This window comes from Alexandromys fortis, unplaced genomic scaffold, assembly GCF_014885135.2.
Source record: "Alexandromys fortis isolate MF-2015 unplaced genomic scaffold, M_Fortis_MF-2015_v1.1 scaffold_92, whole genome shotgun sequence".
NCBI classification, from domain to species: domain Eukaryota; kingdom Metazoa; phylum Chordata; class Mammalia; order Rodentia; family Cricetidae; genus Alexandromys; species Alexandromys fortis.
In genome coordinates, this window is record NW_026067972.1 from 1,771,390 (window position 1) to 1,790,806 (window position 19,417).

Consider the following 19,417-nt stretch of genomic DNA (forward strand, 5'->3'; position numbering starts at 1 on the left):
GTCCTCAGCATCTGAGATTCTTTCTTCTATCTCTTGTAGTCTATTGATTATGCTTGTTTCTGTAGACTCTGCTCGTTGGCCTAGATTTTCCATATCCAGCTGTTCTTCCCTTTGTGTTCTCTTCCTTGCTTCCCTTTCAGTTTTCAATTCTTGCACTGTTTCCATTACCTGTTTGATCGTTTTTTCTTGGTTTCCCAGGGTCTCATGTACATATTTACTTAATTCTTCGAACTTTTTGTTATTCTTCTCATCCATTTCTATAAGGGTGTTTATTACATATTTTTTAAGGGATTCTATTGCTTTCATAAAGTCAATTTTTTCCACTTCTTCTGTGTTAGGGTGTTCAAATCTTTCTGTTGTAAGATCTTTGGGATCTGGTGTTTTCATGTTGTTTTTCTGATTAATGGGTGATGTTCTGCCTTGGCGCCTGCCCATCTCCTCCTTTCAATGCTATCTAATTGGTCTTTTAAAATCAGATCAGGTTTCTCTGCTGGCCAGAGGCTTCTCTTACTAATTGCCCTCGCTCTGTTTCCTGGCTCCTGCTGGGGGCCAAGAACCCTCTCACCCCTAAGAAGGGTTTTCCGGAACAAGTCCCGGCTCCCCGTTTGCCAGGGCCCTCGCCAACCAAAGGCCTACCTCTTTGATTTAATTGTAGTGGGGCGATCTGCTCTCGGTGTTGCGCGCTGGTCCCTGCCGCCTGCGACCTCTGCCACCATGCTGGTCCCCTCCAGTCTTGGCAGCAGCAGTCGTTGCCTGCCTGCGCCTCCCAGCCGTTTTTTTTTTTTTAATAACCTTGGTTTTGAAGATGAAAGCAGTTTTATATTTGAGTCAACATGTCTGACAACAGAAGTATGCAAAAGGCATGTCAGTGGTGCAAGGAGTTATTTTCTCTCTAAGGGTCTTCAGTATTGAATCCAAAAGAATCCACAAAACTACCACTTCATTTATAGGTAAAGTCTCATTTAAGGCCAGACTCACTACAGACATAAAAAATAATGTAAGTAAGCATGACTATTTCATTGGTCTGAGACCCCGGCCCTCAAGGTAACACTTACAAGGAACATGCTGTAGTAAGGCTAGTTTTGAGCTGTCTTTCATGAAAAAGGGGCACTCTGCAGGTTTAAAATTCGCTAGTGTTCCATAAATACAGTAGTAGCCAGATGACGATATTTATAACATTAGAAAACCTTGTAAAATCTGATTCCTCCTTGGAAGCTCAAGAAAGCAAACTGAACTAGATCTGTGTCATGGCCACACTAGACCAGCAAGGATGACGTGACCACCGGAGCTCTTCTCACTGCAGTTTAATCCAGGACTTTATTTACTTTCTCTCTCTCTTCCCCTCTCTTCTTCCCCTCTCTCTTTCTCCTCTCTTCCCTCCCGGGAAAACCTCTCCCGGCCCTTAAGTAGGCATGGGCTGCCAATCCCTGATTGCTAGGTGGGCACTGCCCATAGGCCCACGCATATGCAAGCAGCTGATGATCATTGCATGATCAGGCATAAGTCAGAATTTAGCCATACGAGTTGATTATACATCTCCATCAGGTGTGATTCCATGCAGCTCGCTACAGATCTGTGGTATTAAGAATAAATAAAGAAAATGGAGAGATCACTACACCCTGGCATAATCATAACTGATTAGGCTTCTCAGATTCAAAGTGATGTCAGAGCCCTGGGGCTACCATGTTACTCTGCTATGTACAAGAGAGCGCTTTAGCCTCATAGCTGCCTCCTCTTTTGTCTCCTGTGATACAGGGAAAATATGCACTTGACTTCAATCCCTGACAGACTTTGCTTTTGTTTAACTAGTGGTTATATTTCCCAAAAGAAAAGCTTTAATTGGGTTCTGTCTCCACCATTCAGTATGTTGTGCCTTTGAGGCAAAAAATGTCTATTTGAGGAAATTGAAAGTATATACCCCTTAATCATTATTATGAAAAAGCCGTCTTGTGGGTCCTGCTTGTGTCACTTGGGGGTGGGGTAGGATACGAGACACATATTGACTTTCAGGCTACTTTCTAAGTAATGAGAACACTGTGGGGTTCAGGGGTTTGGGGCCCAAACAAAGTACCTGAGGGAGGGCTTTATCTAATTATCCTAATCTCTTTGTATTTTCTTCAATTAAAACATTAGCTAATATATCTCAGGTCCATACAAAAACAGTATTTTGGAGACAAAGCAATATGGTACCTGAAAATTTTAAGTAACATCAACATGTTGTTACAGAGGTAGGGCTTATGAGAGAAGCAGGCATTCTCAGGGACAGGTAACAGAAGCAGCTGGCTAGTCTGTCTTGTGGTTTTAATTATTCTATCAATTGTGGAGATGGTTTCTCTTCCATGACCAATTGGGGCTTGTTAGAGCTGGCATTCGCTGTGTCTGAGCACAGCTAGGAAGGCTGAGTGAAACTGTTGCAAAGACACTGCTCCATCTCACTCAGTCGTTGCAACTTTAGTTGAGCAGCAGAACCCTAGTGGCCAATGGCTGGTTGGTGAGAGAACCTGAGCTCCAGCTCTAATTAAAAGGAATGGCCATCACTACCAGTGACAGTTGTGCCAATCCCCAACCACTGTATCACCACAAAAATAAAGGAGATTCTGGCACGGCCATATCTGATGGGGATGGCAGAAGTCATAAAGCCAGCATGGTTGTTTGACACAGATCCAGCAAAGCTAAACCACAGGATGGTCACCATGCCGGTGCACCTTTGCTTTTCATCTCCACCTGTTGCATATTTGAGAGATTTTTAATAGATTTACAATTTGGGGATACTGGACTTATGGGAAATTCCTTATGAATCATTTATGCCTTCTTCCAGGAATGCTATTTCCAAGCTTCCCCAAGACAGTCCTGAACAAACTACCCCCCCCCACCGCTTTAGGGAGATATCCTTATTTACTTGAAGGTTTTCTTTACGCCTTAGAGGCTGTGACACACATAAAGAAGTCAGAGGTCTCTTATGAGCCTATGAGAAATTTTTGAAACATCTGTCCCTATACTTACTCAGAAACAAGATAATCAAAACAAAGTAAACTTAAAAAGGTCAGCAAGATTCAGTGGGCTGGAGGAGCTGGCCACAGTTCAGAGTACAAGCCTCTTCCACTATACACTCAGGCGATTACGTGGCATATACAGCAACAAAGACTAGCTAAAGTCATCTCTGCCTACACAGAGACTTACACTGATGTGCAAAAAATGATGTGGAAAGATAATAAAACTTCCATAAAGATACAAAATATAATTATATTATACCAAATTGAATAATAAATGCCGCAGTTTGGGCCTGAGGATATTTCTTGAGTACTCTATTAAGGGTTAATCTTTTTAAATTTATTAATTAAAGATTTCTGTCTCTTCCCCGCCACCGCCTCCCATTTCCCTCCCCCTCCCCCAACCAAGTCCCCCTCCCTCATCAGCCCGAAGAGCAATCAGGGTTCCCTGCCCTGTGGGAAGTCCAAGGACCACCCACCTCCATCCAGGTCTAGTAAGGTGAGCATCCAAACTGCCTAAGCTCTATTAAGGGTTAATAATACACTCCTTGGGACATGGCAGTATGCCAGGGATGGCTTGAAGATTATTTTGGTCTAATGTTCTTGTAGTCAAAAAGGTAACCAGCCTGAGAACAACTTGTCATATGCCTCTAGATTCCTAAAAATTGGGTTATAAATTAAGAAGCACTCTGGCTGTCAGTCAGTCAGGCTGCAAGATTCTCCCAACCATCATGGCCTGGTTTACTTCCTTCCCTCTTCAACTCCTTCCATCCCCTGCTGGGACCTCTCCACGGCAGGGGGCGGCTCCGGGCAGGATTCTCTATATGTCAATCTATTGACTTTCTTTTGGAATCCTGTATATTTTATTTTAGATTTAACTATTTTTTTTATGAGGATAGGCCTACAGGCTTTATCACACTGTCAAAAGAGTCTATTGTCTGTGAACTCTATTGTGTGTGAGCACACAGGCATGCCTACCTCAAACCCTTCCCCAAACACAATGCTACGAAAAATTCATTCTAGGTAATCATTCAGTTTATCAACTAAGGCCCAAAGTTATTCAGTTCTTTCTTTCTTCTTCTCTACATGTAAGTATGAAAGAGCATGTGTGTACAGAAACAAGTACCGATACAGTGAAGTCCCACAGATTATTAGTTAGAAGTGTAGATTCTAGAATAAAATTACCTGGACGCAGCCTAACTTTTGCTACATATAGGAAAAATTACTTAACATTTCCTTACCTAGAAAATAACTAATAAGAGTATCCAAAACTCTTTGAATGTATTGTTAAGTTAGTTAACAAGTTGCACAACATATATCCCAGTGACTGATATATAAAACATGACTTTATGATGGTTAGCTAATTTTATCACTAATACTAGCAAGTATAATCATGTACACAGTCTTCCCTTAGTGTCCAGGGGCAAGTGGATCTCCAGTTACCAATATCTTTAGATGTTCAAGCTCTTTATAAACATATAGTACTGACATATAAACCATGTCTTCTTCCATATATCTTAAATAGTCTCTAGATTACTTATAATACCTAATAAAATGTAAATGTTATAGTCATTTTAGAATACTGTGTAGAGAAAAGAGACAAAGAAGTTTGTACACTGTCCAGTACAGAACGAGTTTCCCTCCCCCAAATATCATCACTCTTCAATTAGTTGACTCTGTGCCTGTGTAACTCATGACATAGAGGGCCAACTGTACTTTAATAATAACATTTATAAAATATAAATTATTAAATATTTTGTAAGTTATAACCATTTTACTTTTTTGTTTGTTTTTCAAAACAGAGTTTCTCTGTGTAAACACCCTGGCTATCCTAGAACTATAGACCAAGCTGGCCTTAAACTCACAGAGATCCACTTGCTTCTGCCTCCCTGCCACCGAGTGCTGGGATTAAAGGCGTGCACCACCACTGACTGGCAACCATTCTACATTTTATAGAATATTCAATTTAATTTTTTTGGTTTCAATTTAATATTTAAGGTAGTGTTTGAACTAAAAGAAGAAATGCTAGAAATAGTACCAGAAATAGTACCTGGATTTTGCAACTTAACAAGGCTCATTACTACATCTAACTTCTTTAGGTAATCTAGGAAGTGGGGAATGCTAAGGCATCCATGCCAGCATTGTGTTAGGTGCACCAGCAAGGACCACGACTAAAAAGATGTTTCATTCAGAGAAGGCCTCTTCAGTTCTCCTCCAGGACAATGGACAGCTCAGAAACTGTTCGATTTAATTAGTTGTGTTAGTAAAAAGAGACAGTCATCCGTTTCCATGGAGTCTATGCATCACTGGCATACTTCTCCATGGAAACAGAGATGGGAAAACAGAAAACGCTAAAGTGAATGAAGTTACTGAGCAGTTGGTGAACAAAGATCCAAAGAAAAATAATTCATCAGTAGTACGATGACACTAGTTGAGGAAAGAGAAATAGCACATATGTAGCGACCATAACACATGTGGTATGTAAAGAGATGTTTAAAATAGACTGAAATTTAAGATCAAACAGAACAGATATTTTAGCATGGAGCTACACTACTTGGGAAATGACACAGAATAAAAGTGTGGCTGTATGCACAGAAAACACAATAGCACAATGCCTAAAAGGCCAGCAGTGTCCCTCAATCAGTAATGACTCTGAAGTTCCTTGAACAAAGTGATGGAAAACCCAGGGATCAATCAATAAATTTATTATCTCTATACTTGTTATATGTTATGCTTTTTAGATCTTAAGAATTTTTTTAGGGTATGTTAAATTATAGGAAAGTTTCAAGTTTTACAATGAAATGTTTCAGTTATTTCTATGAATGAACTAGTGTGCTTTTACTTTACAGCATACCACAGTGTATTTGCTTTGGAAGATTGTAATTTCCATTAAAATAATGAAGAAGTCATTTTATATATTTCTTTTTTTCTTGAGGAACTCTGATTCAAATTTTTCCCTCCTTGGGGAATTTTGTCTCAATATGTTTCTCAATTCAATTTAATTCCACTCAATTCACTTTTAGTGCTGGGCCTCAAGGTATTCATAGACTACTGGGAAGGAAAGATAATTAACTAAGAGCTATAATATTTACTCATTTCTTCAACAATAGCTCTCCCATGCCTACTATGTGTCAAGTACTGTGCTGGATACAGTAACGAACAACTCAGTCTGCTCTCGGAGAAGTCAGACAGACATTAAAACAGTCAGCCACACGAATACAGTTATACAGCCTCTGTGAGGGAAGCCTACAGAGGGCCACAGGAGGGCACAATGAGGAGACGACTGAGATTGGCTGCTGGAGCAGTTCTCTTTGAAGAAGTAGCCCTATGGTACTGAGCAAGGAGGGGACTAAGAGTTATTCAGACAGACAATAGCAGGTGAAAGCCCTGAAATGGAAAAGGACTTGGCAGGCAGGAGAAACGGAAAGGAAGCAGGTTTTCCTAGGAAACAAGTTGTGCAAGGTGAGGCTGGAGGGGAAGGAGGGCCAGAGGCCTTTGAAATGCTGTTCCAAGTATAACGACAAGAAATGAAAGTGTTTATAAGCCAGTAAGTGTATAGAGTTTTTTTTTCCAGCTCACATAGAGCTCAAACATTTAGTGAACATTCAAAACAGGTAAAAACAATATGATTATTATAAAGTCAAGATGGGTGTAGGGGTATAACATGTACAGAATCCTGAACTTCACTATCAAAAAAGGAAAAGAAAGAAGGAAAAAAAGGCAGAAAGAGGTACTAGAGAGACAGGCTGTAGGAATCCCAGCATGTAGGAAGAGGTTCAGGAGTTCAATGTCATCCCCAGCTACAATGAGAATTTAAGGTCAGCCTGGGCTAAATGAAATGTTGTCTCAAATAAACACAGGCAAGACAGTAAGTGGCTGTTGGGGTATTGACAATGTATTATTCTTTAAATTAGTTGGAGATAAATGGATATTTGTTTTATATTTGTTTAAGTTGTACATGTAAGTTATATGTGTTTCTTTCTATATATGTCTCAAAATAAGAGGCATATGCATCTGTATTTTGTAAACATGAAAGAATGGATTAAGATGAGAGAGTGGGGCTAAAGGGTGCAGCTGTCTCAAGAAGCTCAGCTTTGGTAATGGAGAGAGACTGCTCCATTCATTCTTTTACTTTGCTTCTTTGCAACTGTGTACTCTGGGTTTTCATAAGGCATGGCATTATCCAAGGAAAGACTGGTTATTCAGCCTCCTTTGTCCTAGGGTGTGGTTCTGTCCTTAATTTTAGTCTACTTCCTTAATGACAAATTACTTTCCTCTGACAAGTGGGCTTTGACTACAAAGACAGTATCTGTCTTCTATCCACAAAGCAAACCACATAAATGCTGGGTGCCAAGCTCTGGCAGAATCTCTGGTTGATTGTGTGAAGATTTCTGCCCACCCCAAACACCCGTGTACCTTTGCACCATTATGATCAGACAGAAGTCTGACTTCTTCAAGTCACTGTTGTGGCAGTTTAGCTGTGCATCCACGTAGATGTAAGGGAAAGCCGAGAGAGCTGTAGGTACAGGCACATAAAAGGACAGGGAGGATGTTTCTAATACAAACAACAACAGTGCATGTTTAAACGTTCTTGGGGAAATTTTCTAATAGAAAAATGGACAAAAGATTGAGATGTCATCAGAGGTTTAAACAAAACAGAGTAAATTCCCAGAGAGGGATGGACAGAACACAGAGCTTGTCAGGAAACCATGAACTCTGACAGGAAACTGGATCTTTTCTATTTTGTCAGAAAAAAAAATAAGGGTGTAAGTACAAATACAGGGTGATTTGTAGGTATTATTATAGAAGATGAGGGAATTCCTATTTAATGTCTCTATTTTCTCTAGGCATCATACAGTATTATCTGAGGAAAGACAGAGGAGAAACTTGGAGCTGAGCTTTCAGCAGACAAGGAAGGCATCATGCATTCACAATTAAAAACTGTGGTATGATAGACAGTTAAGTGTAGAGTTAATTATTTGAAGCAGGGATCAAAAATCAACATATAAATCTTCAAGCTATGTCTGATCATTCTGGGGTTGTCAGGAATACATAAATTTGGTCCATCCAGAGTTGGAAGTATGACAGCCAGGTGAAACAGAACGTGAGTGATAAAGTGAATTTTTCCAAGAGAAAGTTGTAATAGTAGACCATGGAATCAAGGCTGAAGAGGGAGAGAGGTAAAGAGAGAAACTGGTGGCTAAGAACTGGGGAGGATGTTGTGTAGGAAGGCTCAGGAAAGAGGAGAAACTCTTTCTATTTAACAAGTGAGCTGGAAGTGTTTCAGTTCAATGAGAGAGCATTCAAGTGAGTGATGTGGAGGTCCCAGACGTCAAGTTCCAGGGAGGAACTGAGAATGCAGGCAGCTAGCATGAAATGAGGATAATGTATCTGATGGGGACAGAGCTATTTGTAGTGTGCACAGAATTTGAGGCAATGATGTGGAATTTCCCTCTGTATACTGTGATTACCACTAATGAATAAAGAAATTGCTTTAGACCTATAGCAAGGTAGAACTTAGGTAGTTGGGGAAAACTAAACTGAATGCTGGGAGGAAGAAGGGTGGGGTCAGAGAGAAACCACATAGCCCCTGCCAGAGATAAACGCCAGATAGAACTTCAGGTGGTAAGCCACAGTCATATGGTGATATACGGATTAATGGAGATGGGTTAAATTAATATGTAAGAGTTAGCCAATAAGAAGCTAGAGCTAATGGGCCAAGCAGTGATTTAATTAATACAATTTCTGTTTGATTATTTCAGGGCTAAGTGGCAAGGAACTAACTAGCAGCCTCCTTCAACAAGGCAATTTACTCTATTCTTAAAGAAGAGTTTGTTTAGTAGGGAACAAAGTAAAATGGTAGCAGGGGAACAGAAAGTACAGATCAAAGTATCAAAGACTAGAAAGAACCTTGAAGCTTACAAAGGTGAGAGTTCATGGAAAAAGTGGGAATATAAGACAAAGTTCTAAAGGAGCAAGTATGAAAGCTCAAGGGGTTTTGAATTTATTGCCCAAGTTGTCAATCATGAATTATGAAACATTGGGATGTATAAACATTACAAATAATGTTTATTTTCATTTTATTTGTTCTCCTTGGAGAATTGTGACTATGTGGTTAGGGGTTTCAACAATTTTGGAAAGTTCTGTTTAGTTTTGTTTTGTTAGCCATTTTGGCCTTAATTCTGTTCATTATTTTGTTCTCTTTAGAAATTCCACGCTGGACTTCTAAACCATAAATATATATATAAATGACAGAGAAGCACGCTGAATGATCTTAAATCCATCATAAGTTATTTATAAACTTAATACTTTGAGTTAGTAAAGTATTAAGCTTATATTTAATACTTTATATTGTATAGTATTTTTCTGAAGTAATTTTCAACTATTCCTAATCCATATTCTGAACTTTCAGGCCTGATGTTCTTTCTGGTACAAGAACTGGAATAAAATATAACTACTAATATATTTTCATTAAAATTTTGTTTTTTGTTTTTTGAGACAGGGTTTCTCTGGGTAGCTGTAGCTCTGTCTGTCCTGGAACTTACTCTATAGACCAGGCTGACCTCAAACTGACAGAGATCTGCCTGCCTCTGCCTCCTGAGTGCTGCGATCAAAGGCGAGCGTCACCACCACCCAGTTCTTTAAAATGTTTAAGCACATTGTAAATTTACATAATCAACAAACTACCTTAGGGGTTTATTATCAGTTTGCTTTTCTTTGGTATTTGTGTATGTAACCATGTGTGTGTAGATGTCAGAAGTCAGCAGTGACTGGGTGTCATCTTCAGCTGCTCTTACCTTCTTCTTTGGGAAAAAAATACATTTATGTATTAATTTTGAGTGCATGTGTATATATATATGTATGCGTATGGGTGTGTATGTCATGATACCCACGTGGCAGTCAGAAGAAAACCGACATGAGTTGGTTCTCTCTTTTCTCCAGGTGGGTCTCAAGGATCTAACTCAGGTTGTCAGGCTTGGCAGCAAGTGCCAAGCTTGCTGAGCTATGTCTCAAGGCACTGAACCTTGAGCTCTTCAGTTCAGCCATGCTGAGCAGTCAGTGAGCTCTAAGGATGCTCCTGGCTGCCTCACATAAGCACTGGGGTTATAGATGCACCACAATGGCTTTTGCATGGGACCTCACATCAGCACTGGAGTTACAGATGCACCACATCACTGGCTTTTGCATGGGACCTCAACTCAGGTCCTCATGCTTGAGTGGCAGACACTTTACTGAATGAACCATCTCCCCCATCTATTTCAGAATCTAAGTTTACAGGGGACTGCTTACCAACAATGAGTCTCTGAAGGGCACCCTTATCTCCGTTAACTGCAGCGGCATGAACCTGCAATGCTAATGAGGGTCCAGCAGAGAGCACAATCTCTGAAATGTTCATAGCTTTCTCCACGAGTAACCTGGAAGAGCGGTTGAGACAATGAGTACAAACAGAAAACACTTCTACCACCTAGGTGCCTTATCAGTGCCAAGTAGGTCGCTCGTAAACGTGATTGATCATAAATATTTAACTAGGACCTAACTACTTTCCTACTTCTACAGCTGCAAGGATAAGGCAAATTAGGGCACTTGTACTATTTGCTTAACTGTAGAATGAGAAAATTTTCTCAAGAAATGAGAAGACATTTACATAAAGGGCAGAGCTTCCAAGTCGTACCTACTTCTAAGATTAATATAGGCAATGTGATTCCACACAGTTCTTATTGAGATCAGACTGTGCCCTGCTTTAAGTTACTCCATACTGGGTACAATAATGGTTTTTCTGCCTGTGCCTTGCCCCGAGAGGCTCCACTTAGTAAAAGCTTTTTAAGTCTGTTCTGAGGGTAGAAGATGACTGTGCTTCCAGGTAAACATCAGCTCCTGCCAGCACCACCCATTCAGCAAGGAGTGGTAAATGACTGTGCAGAGTCTTGAGGGATCAGTCATGAGGGTGCCATCCTCTAAACTCTCCAAGGTGAACTGAGACCATGGAAGCGTATGGGCATATAATACTAAGGAGACCAGCCCCAAGGACTTATTAGACAAGCCAAACCAAGGATGGGTTGTAACTTCCTCATCTGGACCGTATAAAGTGGAAGATGTAGCAATGCAATGGCAATGACCCCCACCAACCTATCTTCTGAGACCAAGTGTGTGCATCAAGGACTGACAGGCAGAGTTCTCAACTCTCCCTGAGGCTTCAGCTGTTGACGTAGCCTACTTGACTGCAATCTGCCCATCCACCTGCTTGCCTGTCCAGACCAGAACCCACTGTTCTTGTTCTAATTTGGGTTTGCTCTCTTGTCCCTGCAGCTGACAAGATCTTTGCCCTCCACCCTGACTATCTTGTGGCATGATGCGAAGAGCTGGCTCTCCGTGGCTGGTTCGGGGTTGTTACTTATCAAGACAGACTCTACTCCAATCTTTTATCAGCCTACTTCTGGAAGCCTTTACACGCTACCATAGCTGAAGTTGTATTCATCCTGTAAATCATATATATGCACATTTACGGTGTGCTGTTTAATATGAGAGTTAATATTAGTAACTGAGATTGGAATAAAATAATCTGCAGTTGCTTTGGCCAGATTACCAAAGCAGGTGGGATTACCTGGCAAAGGGCTACCACTGAAACTGCTCTATCTTGTGAATCCGTTGTAAGTCCCTAAAACCTGACACCGTAGGACACAAACATGCTTGCCTATGTTTCTGGCATAGCAGTTTCACAACCGACAAGGATTACTGAATTGTTTTAAGTTAGGAAAATATTTAAATAATGGTAAAGGTTAGCTTTTGTCTTCTTTAATTTGCTGACACCGTGAGTTAACATGCTGGCAGAAAATGAGGAGGAGAATGTTGAGAGGCCTCTGTGTTGTGTAAGCATTTCTGTCAGGTTAGAACCAAGAATGCCTTACGCAGGACTGTATCAAAGTCACGGGAGAGAAGCTGCAAAACAAGGACTGGGGAAAACATAGTAGGAAGCTACAGTTAAGTGCCTGGTCCAGCTGTGTGTCCTCGGGCTGCCTCGGCTCTACATACTTCAGTCAACATGAGAAATGAGAAGGGCTGACGATGTTCCTTCATTGAACAAGTGAGGTGCCAAGTATTCTGGGCATCATTCTGAATTCTGAAACATCATTTTGGATCGAAAGTGAACTTAGGTGTGCCAGACCACAAAAAAAAAACCCCACCCAAAACCAGAAACCTTATTTGAATACTTTCAAAACTGTCAAAATAGTGATATCTATCTCTATAAATAGTCTATGGGCTTTCCCATAATTCTAGCAGTTGGCACAGTAATAGGTAGGTATAAAACTGGTGCTAAATGAATGTTCTGAATGAAGTGTCATAGGGTGAATACTAAGTCCAAAGGGTAAGTCAGGGCAAATTTTAACTTCAGAGAGTAATGACGCTTTCTTTTCCTTTTTTGGCCACTCTTTCTTTACTTTCAAGCAGGGTCTCAAAATTTAGAGACCAGGTTGGCTGGGAACTTAATAAGTATCCTATGCTGGCTTTAAACTCCTGCTCTTTCTGCCTCAGCCTCCCAAGTTCTGGGAGTACAGACACCTACCACCATAACCAATCCTTGTGTTTATATGAGTTTCTCATGTATCTAACGTTGAGCTCTGTAGAATGAGATGCATGGTACATTGCTAGACCACTACATTAGCAAGTGGTGGATTTAGAGTCTTGGCTCCACTACACTTTAATTTTGAAACCCTGGGAAAGCCATTCCTCTAGGGTTCTTTTTTAACAGAAATGTTATTTTCCTTGTTGCTTCCCCTCCAATAAATAATTTTTATAGGTAGATATCAAAGCCACTTTGTTAGTGTTATAAAGTGTAAATGCATCATCATCATTAAGTCATTATGAAATAAGCCTGTGCAATAAACACTCTAATTATTATCTAATTATGCAGAAATAGTGGTGCTGAGCTCACACACAAAGAAAAGGCGATTCTGGTTAGGACGAAAGGGTTGGTGGCTGTGCTGGACAACAGTGGTGTCAAATGTCTGATGTGGTGAGAGTTGAGTCAGGACTCCAGAAAGAGAAAGGGTAAGGCCATCTCAGGCAGCAGGAAAGCTGAAGCGAAGACTGGGCGTAGGGAGAAGCACAAATGCAGAGTGCCTTCTGAGTGCCAGGTAGTGAGCATGTGGCTCGTTTCCCACGCACACAGACACGGCTAGGTGTTCATAGAAGATTCTAGAAAGCTACCAGACACAAGGTTAAAATCCTCTGCTACTTGGTTAATTTGTAAAGATAGTGTAAAGAAGCGGTCACTGTTAAGGCACTGCGCTTTACAGTTTAGAACATGCTTTTCCCGCCCCGTCTATCTTCCTTTCACGGACCCTCAGAAGTCACCCTGGAGAAGTCATGACTGAAGCCCCAGGGATGGCTCTCCTTATATAAGTACGGCAGAAAGAAGAGGTAGCAGCTTCGAGGCCAGGGATAGAGGCTCAGGCCACACCTCAGACCAGGCGGGCCAAGAATCTGAAGCAGCGGCCGGGGCGGTGCTCGCCAGCCTGCCCGAGCCGTCCGTGCCAGACAGCTTCCTACTCACCCCTGCCTCTAGGACTGGCGCCCCGGGATGGCACCAGGAGGCGCGACCCGCACAGGGCCGCCCCTCCCGCCAAGTCAGGTCACTGCACTCGCAGGGACAGACCCCAGAACACCAGAGCCCGGGAGCTCTGAACAACCAGCCCGAGGCGCTCAGCCGCAGAGCCCTCTGGGAATTGTAGTTCCCGTTCCCCGAGGCGCAGAAGGACGCGGGCCCCTTCCAATCCCGAAGAGCCCCGCGCGCAGATGGCTTGGCCGTCCCGGGCTCAGGGCCTACTGGGAAGGAGAGTTCCAGCTCTCAGATGACGTGGTCAATGAGAGCATTATAGGACTACATTTCCCGAAGTGCTCAGAGGTGGGCAGGACCCGGAAGTGAGGGCGTGAGAGGCCTCTCTGGAAGTTGTCCCGGGTGTTCGCCGCTGGAGCTCCGGGTCGAGAGGACGAGGTGCCGCTGCCGCCGGCCCCCGGAGCCCAGCCCTTTCTTAGTCCGGTCCAGTCCCAGCCGCCACCTCCTGACCCACCGCGGACCCCACCGTTACCATGAATCCTGCAGTCTTCCTGTCTTTACCCGACCTCAGATGCTCCTTGCTGCTTCTGGTGAGTGTATGTAGGGATGACAAATCTTCCGACTGCGTCCCTGACCGCCTCCCGCCCTCCGCGAGGGGGAACGGTGCTGCCCCTGCTTGCCTCGACCCTCCTCCGCTGGCGAGGCGTGCACCACCTGGAGCTGCCTTCACTTTGGCCCGTTTTTTTGACTTATTGGGCCCGGGGTCTACGAGGCCTGCGGAACCCCAGTCAAGGGATTGGGACCTCCAAATGGGAGAATTCGCCTTAAGGGAGTGATACGTGGGAGGTCACAGCCGAGGCCCCCCTGGAGTACGCTTCAGTTTTGTGGACGGCGAGGACCTGCTTGGGGCACCAGAATCCAAAGGGACCGAGGGGACATCTAATGTTTTCTCCCACCCTGGGAAGGGTGTGAACCAGACAGGTGCTGGGGTCCTGTGATTCTCTGGATCCTCAAAACAGGCTGGCAAAGCCCTCTGTTGTGGCTTCTTGTGATTGGTTGGAAACCCGGAACTGGAGACTGGTTTGGTGTCTACTGGGAGAATAGGAGTTTGAAAAGATGGAGGGTGTGATTATCTGACAGGTTCTTCTAGGGCCTCCCCTAAACCCTGTTGCAGCCTTTCTCCCCTCCCAGACTGAAGCTTGTGTCTTTGACAGTGCTCTCGACTTGAGAATAACCAGCTCTCCTGCATGCATATGTGATTAGTACTTCCCAGCCTGACTGGCATCATCCCATCTTCGAAAAGAGTCTTTCCCCAGTTTCTCTTCCTTCGAAGTGTATCTTGAGTGTGGCACTGAAGTGGCCAAATTGAGACAGAAGTGGAAGTCTAACTCCGTATGGGAAAGCGAGAGGAGTGTGTTTGGGCTGTTATGACTCAGTAGTTGAAAATACTTGAATTGTGGTAGATTCTTAGAAAGCTAAATTTAAGGTGAACACCATTGAATATAAATTACTTTCTCCACAGCTTAGGAATAATAGTTCACTTGCGAGAAGCTATATAGTTGGTTACAGGCAAGGCTGAATCTAGAAATAGACCTCTTAATTTGTAGTGTGTATTCCACCGTATCACATAAGAAGTTTAACGTTTGTGCTTGAAATGCTTTTCATTTTCATGATGACTTGAAAGCCAATTTTAAAAGCTATATACAGTACTTCGTTCTTTTCCAAATAAAATAGCGTAAGCTAAATGAAATGAAGATACTGCTGAAGAATATAAAGTTTTGCATAAACAAGGCAATATTAAATGATAGAATGCCTTGTTTTAGCACTTTAGTATAGAGCAGTAAATTCTTTATAGACGAACATTCTTCTTCTCTTTCCCTCTCTCTCTCCCTCCCTCCCTCCCTCCCTCCCTCCCTCCCTCCCTCCGTGTGTGTGTGTGTGTGTGTGTGTGTGTGTGTGTGTGTAGCTTTATTATGCATTGTGGCACCTTCTAGAACTGTCACAATGATGCTGTTATAGGCCATATGCTTCTTAAGGACACTAATTACTAATCTTTTTCTTATCATAAAGAGTTGTTTGTTAGAAATTATTTTTAGGTGACTGAAAAGTTCAAAGGTCAAAAATCTAAAGACATTGAAAAGTTGAAACATTGAGTAGGAAAATGATGTCAATCAAGCCAAGTTTAAGAACATTTATTTTGAAATAACTCATGCCTTTTTTTCTAGAGAATCTATCAATCATGTTAAATCTAAAAGATGGTTTCTTCTCAAATAAAGCCAATATTTCACTAAACTCTAGTTATAAATACATTGTGTATTTATTTATCTTCCTAAGCAAAGGTAGTAGAGAGGACTGGAAACATAGAGAACTCCTGTAAAGATTAATGGGTTGGAAAACAAAGCCTCCAAAAAGTTTTCATAAACCAGAAGTACAAGTCAAACTAGATTCAACTTGAACACAGTGTTTGCTTACTTCTTTCTAATAATCTAATACTAGTTTAGCAGATATTCATAAAACATATGTCTAATCTCAACAGTGAGTAGTAGCTTGTCTGACTGCTAATGCAGACACAATAATGAAACCTGCTTACTCAAACCTGCTTACTCAGTCTCCCACCTGTCTAATGAAATTCCCTGAGTCCCTTCAGGCTTCAGCCTGATGGCTCTTACAGTCAGACATAGACAGCTCTTAGCTGAGGTCATCATTTTTCCCTTACGTGCTTGGACACCATATATTCTTTTACTGCAATAAGAGGAACTCTGGATCTCACTCTTAAAGAATAGCTACTAATACCTTCTTAAGTTTATAAGGATTGTACAGTAGTAGCTGAAATGGTAACACTGAATTTCAGGAGGCAAGTGACTCTCTTTTCCCTGATCACAGAAGTATTCTAGAATACATTACTACATGCAATAAGAGGCTTTCTGCATGGGTCATAACCACTGACACTCGCTGTGATAACTCTTCCCTTATGTGCTAATTGACCTTTTCTGCTCTGTGTCTGAGATAAGTTGATTGAGAATCAACATAGTTCTTTTCTGCTTAATTGTTTCTTAGTCGTATTACCTGTACTGATCTGTGCAAGTTTTTAAAATGTGAGCTAAGGGAGAGATGGCCGAATCAGAATTAATGTGTGTCAGATAGCCTAAGTAAGCTCTGTGCTCTAGAGATTTTTAACCCTTTTTTCCGGTTGTTTTACCCAAGGTGTCTTCTCACTAATCTCTTGATCATTACGTTCAGAGATCTAGTCCTTACTAGCTTAGACAGTTCTGTGCTTGTCTAAGGTAATACTTCTGCTGTTGTTGCTCTTAGCTTTTTTATTTTCTGTAAGTATAGGAAGCCAAGAAAATATTTCCTACTTAGGAAACTATATAATCAGAGTGCTAAGTAGACACCTTTATATATCTGCTGAATATATTTTTAAGATTTTTTTTATTGTTTTTATTGAGCTATACATTTTTCTCTACTCCCTGCCCTTCAGTCATTATATCATTAGTGCCAACAATTAATGTTTAATCTTCAAAAAAAAAAGTACTACTGGAAGCATGTAATTAGATCCGCAATGGTGGGTTACTTACCCTCTTTACAGAGTTTGTCCGTGCCCATGGCTTACCCTGCACTGCTGCTCTTCACAACCCCCGGCGCAGTTTTAGTAAAATGCAGTTCCGTGCTGTGCTGGGTTCCGTTCCCAGCCCCACAACAAGCAGATAAACAAAAACACAGTTTCCTGGGCCATACAGGGCACAGACATTAATTTAATCCCCCCCCAACACTATTATCACATCTATAAATTTATTCATATGTTACTTGGTGTTTGAATATTCTTTATTGTGTCGGTTTTTAAAAGCTGATTGATCAAATCGGAGCCATATAAATTCCATGCGTGCTAGTTGGTTTGTCTCCTATAATTTTTAGGTGCCTGGAGTTGAACCCAGAACCCTGAGCACTGTAAGCACACATTGTGTTTAAAGTCTGTAGCTTAGTTGCTCATCTCATTTTTTTTTCTTTCTTGGTAATTTCTTTAGGAACTGTGCTGTAGAACATCTCAACCTCCTATTATCATTGATTGTAGCTTCTTGATGTGGTTTTTGTGTTTCTCTGTTCATTGTATTTACTTGTAGAAATCTTTAATTCAAGTTTTGTGGTTTTTCAACCACCAGTTCAATATGCATTGCTAACTTTGCTTATTTATCTTTCAAGTTAAGTTTTTGAAAGCTTATTATTTACTTCATAATTGTATGAAATTTATGATCTTCTTGGTTTTTCGAGACAGGGTTTCTCTGTAGCTTTGGAGACTGTCCTGGAACTAACTCTGTAGACCAGGATGGCCTCGAACTCACAGAGATCCCCCTGCCTCTGCCTCCCGAGTGCTGGGATTAAAGGCGTGTGCAACCACCACCCAACCAGAAAATTATGATTTTTTAAAGCCAAACATATTGTGTTAAGATAATTCTAATTTCTCCATCTGTTTCTTCTGCTCTTACCAACATCCTAATGTAAGAAGACTTAGAATTGTTTTTTACTTTTATGGTCATTTCTTTTTTAAAATCAGTATAAGTTACTGACTTTGTCGGTCTGTATGTTTTTATAGTTTGATTAAATTATATTTATAGTTTTTCACCTTAAAATTATAAAAGATACCTTTAAAGTTTTATATTAAAGGTGTTGAGATGGAACTATTCCACATTTGTGTGTTCGTGTGTGTGTGTGTGAGAGAGATACAGACAGACAGACAGAGTGCATGTGTGTGTGCAATCAGAAGGTCAGAAAATGACTTCACATGTTGTCCCTCTATGACGTCTACCTTGATCTTTGAGACAGGGCCTCTCATTTGTTGGAACTCCTTTAAACTCAAGTTTAAGGAATTTCAATGTAGTTAATTCTTTGACAGTTTCATATATGTGTATAGTGTGTTCTGGTCATTTCCACATGTGATCCATTTTCATCTCCTGTCCCTTTTCTGCTGAAACCCGTCTTCTCAAGAACTTTCCTTTCAACCCTCGTGTCAGAGAGAGAGAGAGAGAGAGAGAGAGAGAGAGAGAGAGAAGAGAGAACATGCCTGTGTGTGAGTATATGACTCACTGAGTTTACTTAGAGTTGCTTTCATGACCATGGGTGGGAAGGTTATTTACTGGGGCATAGGCTACTTTTACATGGGCACACCACTGATAAAATGACACCCCCTTCTCCAGCAGTCATTAACTGCCAGTGGTCTCTCATTTGTCTCTCTCCCATCCATGAAGAAATGCTGAGAAACCCTGTCTTGTGTAGGTCATCACAACTGTAGTTAGTTCATGAGGGTGGCAACCGTGTTATGTCCATCAGACATCTTTTTATGGCATACCACCTTACTCTTTAGCTCCTACATCTTCCCACTCCTTCCACAGTGTTCCCCGAGCTTTGGAGGGGACAATAAAGACATCACATTTAGACATTTAGGACTGACTAGGCCACTATCACCTGGGGTTGGCACTTTGACTGGTTATGAGCATTAACTGCTGCCCTCAGCTTTAAGATTTTTTTTTTTTAGAACTCGCTCATTAGGCTAGGCTAACTGGCTAGGGAGCCTATGACCGGATTCCAGCCTCTGGCTCTTGACGAGGTTTATCATGCCAACACCTGATTTTTTTTTTTTTATGGTGGTTCTGGGGATTGAACTTCGGTCCTCAGCTCTTGTGTTCTACTCTGTAGTGTTGTCAATTTACTAATGTTTCCATTTTCCCCTGCTGTTGCAGACAGTTCTGCAGACATTAGCTAATGCATATACAGTATTGGCAGTGTACCTTTAAGATAGATTCCTGTAAGTGAAGTTGCCAGTGGTCAAAAGGAAATAGACAGTACTTGGAACTTTGTACATGGAACTAGTACCGTG

At 41.5% G+C, this 19,417-nt stretch overlaps 2 protein-coding genes across 7 annotated transcripts in view; one reads left to right on the plus strand and one right to left on the minus strand.

Moving 5' to 3' along the window:
* The window catches only part of Invs (inversin), a 134,573-nt gene extending 120,864 nt beyond the window's left edge, over positions 1–13,709 (minus strand). For 2 of the 6 annotated variants that reach the window (XM_050155916.1, XM_050155912.1), the window contains exons 1-2: positions 13,543–13,709; positions 10,281–10,405 (exon numbers count right to left, since the gene is read on the minus strand). In XM_050155916.1, the coding sequence (XP_050011873.1) occupies positions 10,281–10,386 (106 nt within the window). In that variant the 5' untranslated portion in view covers positions 10,387–10,405; positions 13,543–13,709. Of the gene's footprint in view, positions 1–636; positions 1,033–7,406; positions 7,507–10,280; positions 10,406–13,330; positions 13,441–13,542 lie in introns of those variants that run through there. The other 4 variants (XM_050155917.1, XM_050155913.1, XM_050155914.1 and 1 more) reach the window with 4 other exon arrangements.
* A 210-nt stretch (positions 13,710–13,919) lies between these two features.
* The window catches only part of Erp44 (endoplasmic reticulum protein 44), a 77,598-nt gene continuing 72,100 nt past the window's right edge, over positions 13,920–19,417 (plus strand). The window contains exon 1 of the mRNA XM_050155888.1: positions 13,920–14,135. Within this exon, the coding sequence (XP_050011845.1) occupies positions 14,079–14,135 (57 nt within the window). The 5' untranslated portion in view covers positions 13,920–14,078. The remainder of the gene's footprint in view (positions 14,136–19,417) is intronic.